The 10040-nt window shown below is 47.4% G+C and overlaps 1 protein-coding gene across 5 annotated transcripts in view; it reads left to right on the plus strand.

The window, feature by feature from the left end:
* The window catches only part of SP110 (SP110 nuclear body protein), a 40488-nt gene extending 31774 nt beyond the window's left edge, over positions 1-8714 (plus strand). For 2 of the 5 annotated variants that reach the window (XM_022567916.3, XM_022567914.2), the window contains 8 exons: positions 90-232; positions 603-647; positions 4743-4856; positions 5335-5450; positions 6065-6173; positions 6469-6540; positions 7133-7273; positions 8369-8714. In XM_022567916.3, the coding sequence (XP_022423624.1) occupies positions 90-232; positions 603-647; positions 4743-4856; positions 5335-5450; positions 6065-6173; positions 6469-6540; positions 7133-7273; positions 8369-8482 (854 nt within the window). In that variant the 3' untranslated portion in view covers positions 8483-8714. The remainder of the gene's footprint in view (positions 1-89; positions 233-602; positions 648-4742; positions 4857-5334; positions 5451-6064; positions 6174-6468; positions 6541-7132; positions 7274-8368) is intronic. The other 3 variants (XM_022567915.2, XM_022567913.2, XM_089916240.1) reach the window with 3 other exon arrangements.
* The last annotated feature ends 1326 nt before the right edge of the window (positions 8715-10040 follow it).

The following is a 10040-nucleotide window of genomic DNA, read 5'->3' on the forward strand; positions in this document are numbered from 1 at the left end:
TAGAGCATCACAAGTAGGGGGTTGGAGGTTTAGGGTGAATTCACAGAGGACGGAAGTGGATCCAGGAATGGGCTGTCTTTACCTTACAGGCTCCTCAGAGAAGTGTATTCAGAACAAGAAGGGACTTTGGTTCACACCAAGAGAATTTGAAATTGAAGGAAAACGGAAACAATCAAAGAACTGGAAGAGGAGTGTGCTTTGCAGAGGAAAGACCCTAGAACAGCTGCTGGAGGTATTGGAATAACACGGGACACATAGGTGATGAGTTTAATTCCTTGAAGGATGAGTGGAATTTCAATAACAGAAGGGTGAAGAAATTCCCATTAGGCTTCCACAGCATGATTGAGAAAAAGCTAAACGATCATAGAAGAACATTGTGCGTGAGAAATTTAGGAACATAGATTGGTGCTAACGGTGGGGAACTTTAAATGCAAGGAGGGATTCAAGAAGCTTAGCCTGGTGGTATCAGAGGGGGTGGGCTGGAAGGAAACTAGATGGAGACAGAGACACCTGTCTTGTTTCATTAGGAAGTGGAAACTTGGATATTTACCAAAGAAGAACCTCGAGAACAACCCCATTCATTGACCCACCCTCTCTTTCAGAAAGGACTTCTGCTCTGTCCTCCAAGAAGAAGTCTCAAGAGAGAGGTAAATAGCAGGTGAACTTCTACCGCATTCTCAGTCGTCATGTTGCCGACTTTCTGTGTCCCAAGGCTTGCCTGGGAGTTCTCAACTTTCCCAGCCTCAAGTCACCTTCCCGTTTCAGCACTGCATCTTCATGACAACTGCTTTAGCACACTGGTACATGTACATGCCACCATTATTTTCAAAGTTAATTTTAAGAAGGGGAAGCAAATAACTCTTTAAAGTAAAGATTAGGACAAAAGCGTGTGTTTTAGGAAAAGATCTGTATATTTGGATGATTACTAACAAAAGACGTCAGAAATAGAGTGCCCTAGTTTGAAAAGTAGATACGGTATTGAAATAGACAAGAACAGAATAAGAAAGAATAAGAAGATCATCGCTGATTGAACTCCACGTATTCCTCAATTCAACATGCTCATTACTGGTAGCACCAGAATGGAATAACGTGTTTGAACTGAGCTTTGTCTCTGCACAACCTCCCTCCAGGTGAAAATGGCAGTCATCCATTGGCTGTACCCGCTGCCCCTCCCCAGCTGTCTTTACTTCTGTAAATACAACTTCCAGTCCCGTTAGATACGAACCTCCAGCAGAGGCAGTGGTGCCTCTCCCATCTTGCCCTGGAGGTTAGCCTGACACTTGGCTGGATTCATTCAATGTTTATAAGGCAATGATCCCCCAAAGCTGTTTATTGTATAAACCATCTTTTCCATGCTGATTTGAAGTATCTTGGTATGTTTAGGGAGGCTCCTTGTCATGGCAAAAAATAGGGAAGAATACGGATGTCCATCAGTATTGTAAAATAAACTGATACATCAACAGAATAATACTTTTTAAAAATGGATGGTTTGCAGGTATAGACCCATCCTTCAGTCAGTGGAAAACCACCCAAGGGTTTTAAGGTCAAGAAAGCTTCAGGAAGCTTAAACTGGGAAGAACATGTATGGAAGGACATTGCTTACGTGAATATGTAAGGCTATGACTAAAAAAATATCTGAAAGAATCAGTTATTCTGGGATGGGATTCCATATGATATATTTATGTACAGGTGGAATTTTTATAATGATCATTAATTACTTTTGTAACCAGAAACAAAATAAAGATATTTAAAATCCAGATCCTTAATGGCCCCAGTATTATAGTTCCTTCTTATTCATAATGCTACAAGTCAGCAAATGAGAGCCAGGGGCACACTTGACCTGACCATTCAGTCCCTCCATCAGGAGCCACGTTGAGATAAAGAAAACAAAGTTTACTTCTGATCATGAATGGACCAGTGCAGGCCTTTCCCCCAGCAACATTTTTTAACATGTCACTGTCACTCTGCAGTATACCCAGTCTCCACTGGTGTCTAGCTCTGTTTATGTGTACCAGCAAGAGATCTGATGCTAATACTATAAGCACGTGTTTTGTGGCTGCCCTGCAGGCGCTGCTCCCTTGATCCAAGGCAAAATGGGCAGCTCAGGGCCTGTGAGAGCCTCTACTTCCAGAAGGGCCCAGTATGCAGCCAAAAGTTGCTACCGTAATGGCATGTAGTGGGGGACTGATAGTTTTTGCTTTTGTTTTTTGGGGGTGGGGGTTTGGACAAATTCTAGAGCCTTTTGTTGAGGAGTCCCCATTCAAAGTGGGCTGAGTTGCAAATAACAACTTAAATGGGTACAAGTAAAACCTGTGAATGAGGACTATGTTACCCTCAGAGCTCAAAAGGGGTAAAAATGTTGGGCAGTTGTTGTGGGATTGAGTATTCAGAGGGTCAGTTATCGTTTCTTGACAGTGTCAGGAATAGAGCAGCCCTCAGCTGACCAAACAAAGCCCAGAGATTTGCTGAGCTGGTAGGGCCTCGTACTGCGTGTGGGGTGATGACCCTTCCCTTTCCCTGAGTTCCTTTCTGAGTAGTTGTATATTCTGAATGAGTATGTCAAAGGAGAAGGATGTCATCAGTGTGGTGTCATACCTGTGCTCCCGGGGGAAGTCGGATGCAGTCACAATTTTGCCTGCAGAGACTGTGCGTGACGGCAAAGCTGTAGAGGTACCCCATGGTAGCCAGGTAAAGGCGTGTTGTATCCCTGCAAAGGTGGAGGCCAGCTGCAGCTGAGATGCTATTGAAATAAGCACTGAACAGAACATATTAGCCAAATCTGTGACAGTAAAGCATTTACCACTCGCTAAGTGGATGGCATCAGTAATTGCAATAATATTGGGTATAGGGACCTTCATGGGTGGGGCGCCTTTGTGAGTAACGGTATGCCACTAAATTTAAACAAGGTACCCGCTATCCTCTTAGGGTATTTACCAAACATATAACAGAGGGCAAACTGGTATACCTTACCTTAACCATCAAAACTGTTGCCTTACCTGAATGCCCCAAGGTCATAACACTCATTGCCCTAAAATATCCTGTAGTGGGCATTGATGCTCTGATCCAACAAATAATAAAGTAAAATAAAATTAAATCTTTGACACAATCAGCTTTATAAAATGGACCTTCCTCTCTGTTAAAATAGTTAATAGAACTCAGTATAAATTAAAACAAGGCCTTCGAGGATAGAAACTTATAATACAAGATCTATATATTTAGAGCAAGAGTGGGCATTTAACTGCCCAATTTGGCCTGTTCTTAAACTTGGAAAGAGGGAATGGTGCCTCATGGTGGATGCCCGCAATCTCAGTGCCGTGGCCCAGCAGCCAACCACACAGCTCAAAGCATAAGCCAGGAGGGAGCAGAGCCAGTTAGCAATCCATAGCAAAAGAAGAAAGGCCCCTGGGCAGGCGGGGTGGCCACCCAGACTCCTGCTTGCTAACCCAAGTGGGTTCAGATAGTGAAGCCAATGATGCAACACGTGTACTAAGAGAGAATGAAAGATTTATTACCCACATACAGAGTCTTTCTGGGAAGAGGCAAGGTAGGCCACCCAAGCTGATCTGAAAATGGCTTGAGCTAATAGAGGGTGTAGCCCGACGTTTTATTCTGGTGGGGCAAGGTGAGGACTCCCTTGCTGGGGCGGGGTGTGTCTGGCTTGAACTTCTCACTGTGGTCGAGGGAGGGAGGGCATGTGCTTTCCCATCACCTTGCCCAGATGTGCCAAGAGGGGAAGTTGGGCTTGAAGCCATCAACAGTCAAACATGAAAACCGGAGTCAAACTATTACAGAATGTGATTGTGGGGTTGTATGTCCTTTCTCTACCATTTCTTTATCATATCATGTGTGCTGGAAACTTTCACTCCAGAGTATGGCAAGAGTGGTGGAGTGAGGAGTAGCAATGGTGCTCAAGGCTCTGGACCCAACCGATGTCTCAGCCAGGAGGAGTGGGCCGGTCTGGGCTCTCCGGGAACTGGCATCTGTACTCTGGACCAGGGCAGGCCACGTGTCCAGTCAGAGGCAAGAATGGCCGTAGAGTGTCAACCCCAAGAACAGAGAAAGGCAGACTGACAAGTTCAGGATGGGAAGGCCAGAAAGGTTCCCTGACATTCAGGGTTGGAGAGTCCTCCTTATGAGGCCCTGGGGCCTAGTAAGTGGAGAGGGTGAGCAGGAAGCCCCCCGCCCAGTTAAGAGAGGTGAACAGAGTCCCAGATCAAGAAGATTTTTCACTCTGGCTGAGTGGCTAGTTTTGCAAATGGACAAAACATGTCCATCCTTTATGCCCTTGCGCAGGTCCTCATTATTTGTATTATGGACGGTTGAGGGTAGTGGCAGGGTTTCTTTCCTTGGGTGTAACTGATTCCCAGGCCCTTCGAGGCTTTGCTCCAGCTCTTGATGGTCTATTTCCTGACCACCTTCCATCCATCTGGTGGGGACAGTATCACAGTCGGGCAAAGGCAGAAGGACCCCTCTTCCTGACTCCCACCTTTAGTGCAGAGAAAATGTTCCCTTGGGCGCGTGGAGCCCAGCACTGTCTGTCTTGTGGGGCTGGGAGCGGAACCGGGGTTCCTGCCTGTGAATATTTATCCATCTGTAAAGACCGTGTTCCTCACATAAATCACTTGGAGAATTTACTACATTTAAAGGCCATGGGAAAGACCCCTATGGTTCCTCAGGCCCCCAAAACAACACATTTACACAGCAACTCTCTGTCTTTGTATATCTTTCTTTCTGTGTGTCAGCATAACGTCAGAGACTGCTCTCTGAGCTGCCAACACGTTTGCCTGGCACGGCACACAGCGGATGAGGACAGCTCTGACCCAGGCACGGGCAGCCTTGGGGCCAACCTAACTCAGGTACTAACTTACTTTGACTGCAGAGAAAAAGCATTCCTCCTTTCCAAGGCTTGTCAGATGAGACAGTTGCCCAAAGCTGTGTTTTCTCCAATTTCGTGTACTTACAAACCCTCCCTGGGATCCTGTTAAAAGGCAAATTTCGATTCAGTAGGTCTGCGATTCTAACCAGCTCCCAGATAACGCTGATGCCGCTGGTCCTTAGTCCACACTTGGTGCAGTAAGGACTTAAACGACCTTCCAGCCCCTTCCAGCTCTGACGATCTGTGGTTCAGGCGGTGATGTGGCAGTTCTTGCCGCCTGCCCTTCCGCGATCGCAAGGCCGGGCTGGTCCTCGGTCTGCGGGCGTTCCCAGTGCGCGCCCAGCTGGGTCAGGCCGAAGCGTCTAGTGGGACACGAACGCCATGTTCCGGATTCCCGCAGTGTCAGTGTCCGCGGTTCCTTCGGACCCCAGCGGTGCCCGCATTATCTCCCTTTCTAGCAGGAAAACTCCAGGGAATGTGAGGTATGCTGTAGAGGGGGGCCGCTGCTCTGCTGTGACACTTGTCCAAGGGCCTTTCATGAGGACTGTCACATCCCACCTGCAGAGGCCAAGAGGTTAGTGAGACGCAGTCCGCCTCGTGCGCGTACACTTCGCCCAGGCTCTGCCTCTGGTCGCTCCTCTCCACGTGGAAGAGCATCCTGGGCTCGGGTGGCCCAGCGCAGCCCAGCGGGGCCGCAGCCTGTGTTCCCTCTGGTATCAGTGTCTGAGTCCGTGGCTGAGCCACCCTGACTGCCACTGCCTCCGGGAGATGGCCTTTCCTAGTTTCGTAACCCAGACTCCTGTCCAAGGAGGGTAAGAGACGAAAAACACCAGTTGTCTGTGTTCCGTGAGTATTCAGAAAAGACAGGAAACGTGGCCTGCTTCTCCCATTTCCCCAGGGTCTCGACAGGCTGATGGAGCCTGGGTCCCCCAGGGGCTTAAGACCCAGTTTCCAATACTTGGGGCTGGTGGGCAGGGCTCCCTGTTCTCCCAGCAGCTCTGAGGGGGGAAGGAGAGCCCACCACTTACCCTGACACCACACTGACCCCTTTGTCGCTGCCTTGATGGGAGACCCCCCCTTGGGAGGTGTCGCCTTCATCCCTGGCCGCGCCCATCAGCCATTCCCGAAAGGAAAACGGTGACTGTTTCCAGGGACCTTGCCCTCGCTCACTTATGTCCGGCCTCTCAGGAGCGTGTGGAGTTGCACCTTCTGCAGGATGAAGGAATCTTCAGGAAGCCAGCAGTGTCTCGGGGAATCTGGGGCCCTGGCAAGGCAGATGCAGCCCGAGGAGCAGTTGGTGAGTCGGATGGGAACCCCAAGCCTACCCCTTTCCCCTCAAAGAGGCAAAGGGTCCAGGAAAGTGCACCCAAAGGAAGCCTTCAGTGTCTCACTTCAGAGGATGCAGCTTCAGTGCCCAAACATGGAGGACAAACAGAATTCAACCCCCACCCCACCCCATCATGGTGCATATTGGCAAACGGGGTCGGAAGTCCGCTGTGCTTGGCTGCCCCTGTTTGTGGTACCTGGGCAAAAGCTTGGCTTCACTTTCTCCAAATAACATTTCCCTTTAAATCCCTCTTCGCACTTTACAGAAATGTGAGTTTCTCCTCTTGAAAGCCTACTGTCATCCACAAAGCTCTTTCTTCACGGAGACCCCATGTAATGTAAGTCCTATTAGATGTTTCTCATCCTCTGGGCATCTCTCTGATGTTAAACTCAGTCTGGAAACGTGGAGCGTGCGTCCTGCAGGTACCTCTGTTTGCAGAGGACAGAAGGTTTAGCTGCGGACTCCAGAGTGGCGCTGCCAGAGTTGAATGGGGTTCAAACTCAACCCCACTGCATACCAGCTCTGGGACACAGACGAGTTGCTTCTCCTGCCCTGTATCTTAGTTTCTCCTTCTCTTCTGTGGGAATGTCTTTCTTAGAGAGAGCATAGCGTTGAGGGTACAGACTCAGGAGACTTGAACTGTGGGTTCAGTGTAGCTCTGCCAGTTTTTAGCTGTGAAATCTTGGGTAGGTTACTTAACTTCTCCATCCCTTGGTTTCTCATCAATAAAACAGGGGTAATTATAGTACCAATCTCTTAGGGTTGTTGTGGAGATCCTATGTTAATTAGTGGCAAAGCTTAGAACAATGCCTGGCACATAGATGTCGGATGTTATTATCAGTATTACCCTGGAAATAAAGGCTTGTGTTGGATCTATTTCAGCGATGATGGCTATGCTAACATCACCTCTTTGATGGCTTTGCCCCTAGATTCGAGATTATGGTGAGCCCTTTAGGGAAGCCATGTGGTTGGACCTGGTTAAGGAAAGGCTGGCTGAGAAAGTGTACACAGTGGCCTGGTTTCTACGGGACATGCGCCTGATATTTCGCAACCATAAAACATTTTACAAGGTAAAGGGCATTTCCTGCCTCCGTTTCACATGCTTTCTACTTTCCCCTCATTTCTGGCGCAGCAGAGCCTTGCAAGAAGCTTACCCAGTCTTGTCCCGGGGAGAGCTCAGAAAGACAAGGATTGTAGAAGGATACTGCCTCCAAATCCCAGAGGTGGAGAGGAGGATGTCCGAAAGAACAGCAAGCAGGACAGGGAAGGATCCTTGTAAACGGTGCCTGAAAAAAAAAAATCCATCCTCAGTTTCAGAAAGATACGCTCCTCCCACCGAGGAGTCAATTTCATCCTGCCTCCCTGTTCAAACTAGGGGGAAGGCAGTTCATGCTTACATGGTCCTTCGTGCCTCAGAAACACAGAAATAAATGAATTAATTAATTTAAATGAAATAAATTAAACATTCAGGATGCTCATGCTTGGATTTTTACTCTTGAATTTCCCAGTGGACTCGAACATCCGGATTTGTCTTCAGCTGGTGTTGCCTCCATCCTTCATTAGTAGGGAGAGTCAATGAGTTGAGCTACCTTGCAATCCAAGGCATTCTTAGCTTTAGTTTATTGAGTTTCCCTGATTTTTACTCTCACTTAAACAGGTATTTCTCGGGACACATCTAGGGTAGATTCTTATCTCCACCCAGCCTCCTTCCTCTCCTGCGTTCCACAAGTTGGCATGTTCATGAGCCACAGACTGTAAACTGGTGTCCATCCACGGAGCTGGAGGGGAAAGAGTCAACCCAGGGAGCCCCTTGATGCCTGGCACAGTCTTAGCCTTGGAGAACAGAAGGGTCAACCTTTCTTCAAAGAGTGGGCTTTCAAGAAAAGCTTTATCTTTCTCTGTTTTGCACCAAACTCAGGCTTTGCAGGCGTCAAAATCGGCTCATCGGTCAAGATCGCCTGTCAGGTCTAAGTTAACAGCCAGGCAGAGTCTCATGCATTTGAACATTTGAGCGGCGGGCAGCATCTTCCCACCTATTCTGCCGGACGGCGGGGGAAACACAGCGTTCGGGAAAGGGAGGACATGGCTCCTAAAAAAGCACGAGTGATTTGCTGGCCCTAATCCTTCGTCCTTAGACCTCTGCGTTTGCTTTTTTTCTCTTTCAGGCCTCCGACTTTGGTCAGGTAGGACTGGATTTAGAGGCAGAATTTGAAAAGGACCTCAAAGAAGTGCTTATGTTTCAGGAAGCCAGCGAGAACAGCTTCCAGGTTCCTCCTTGATCCTGTTCTGGACGAACTAAGGCATCCCAACTTCAGGATCCAGATGATGTGGCCCTGGCCCTCCTTAGATTGCCAACGAGTCTGGAATGTTATTGGCTGCCTCTTGACTCAAATCCAGACCCTTCAGAGCATTGTCACACCCTCCACCGCCTTTTATTGTTTCTTTTTATATTTCGCACCTCAAAAAAATTAAATATTTGCTTAATACTATTAAATACCCCATCACAGTTCATATTCTCCCCATTGTCTCATAAATCTTTTTACAATTGTTGTTTGAATTGGGATCCAAACAGCTTCCACACACTGAATTTGGCTAATCTATCTCTTAAGGCTCTTTTAATCTGTAAATTCCCCACTGCCTTTTTTCCTTGCTGTCTACTCTTTGGATAACCTGGGGTCTTTGTCCTATAACATTTCTCATATTCTGGATTTTTCTACATCCCCTTAATGGCATGTTTTTTTCTCCCTGGCGTTTTTTGTAAAGTAGAAGTTAGATCTAGAGGCTTGCTTAGATTCAGGTTTGGGTGGGCGGGGGGTGGAGGGGTACTTCGATTTGGCTTTTTAGTAAAGAGACTTCGCAGGGGGAGCTGTGTATTCATTTGTAATGTTAAGATCGTCCAGCAGGTTCAGGTGTTACCAGCCTGACCCATCTGTTATACATCACCCTTTCCCCTAATGATCTTAGCAGCCACTGATGCTCATTGCCTAAACACATTTCACTAGGGTTTGCAAAATTATTTTTTTTTGGCCGCATTGGGTCTTCGTTGCTGTGCGCGGGTTTTCTCTAGTTGCTGCAAGCGGGGGTTACTCTTCGTTGCGGTGTGCGGGCTTCTCATTGCGGTGGCTTCTCTTGTTGCGGAGCATGGGATCTAGGTGTGCGGGCTCAGTAGTTGCGGCACGCAGCCACTAGAGTGCGTGGGTTTCAGTAGTTGTGGCTCATGGGCTCAGTAGCTGTGGCTCGCAGGCTCTAGGTCGCAGGCTCGGTAGTTGTGGCACACGGACTTAGTTGTTCCGCGGCATGTGGGATCTTTCTGGACCAGGGATCGAACCCATGTCCCCTGCATTGGCAGGTGGATTCTCAACCACTGCACCACCAGGGAAGTCCCCAAAATGATGATATTTAGATTCTGTTATTCATTCTATATTTATTAGTCAGAATTCTTCTGCAAAGAGCTTCCCTTCGATAATATTTGGTTAGCTTGAAATACAGTTTGTATAGGAAATGCAAGATAAATTATGGATCTTTATTTAAAGTGTTCAAATTAATGAATTGTTTTCCTAATAGCCTCTAAAGATAGGCAAGGAGGTTTTTTCCTTTAACGTATCTTGAGCTCATGGATTTAAATATATTTAATATGCTCTAGACCATTGCAGTTAACGTCTTTATTGCAGCTCAAATTGCTTATCTTCAGGGAGTGAGAATCTCTTCAAGTTGGTTCTTGAGTTGTTTTGAAATGACCCCAGCACTCTTTGATATAGTGTATTAGCTACCTATTGGTGTGTAACAAATGACCCCAAAGTTTAGTGGCTTCAAGGAACAATCATTTTATGGCTCACT

This window comes from Delphinapterus leucas, chromosome 8 (genome assembly GCF_059928025.1).
Source record: "Delphinapterus leucas isolate spDelLeu-1000000601 "Yukka" chromosome 8, BTC_Dleu_Yukka2, whole genome shotgun sequence".
Classification (NCBI taxonomy): domain Eukaryota; kingdom Metazoa; phylum Chordata; class Mammalia; order Artiodactyla; family Monodontidae; genus Delphinapterus; species Delphinapterus leucas.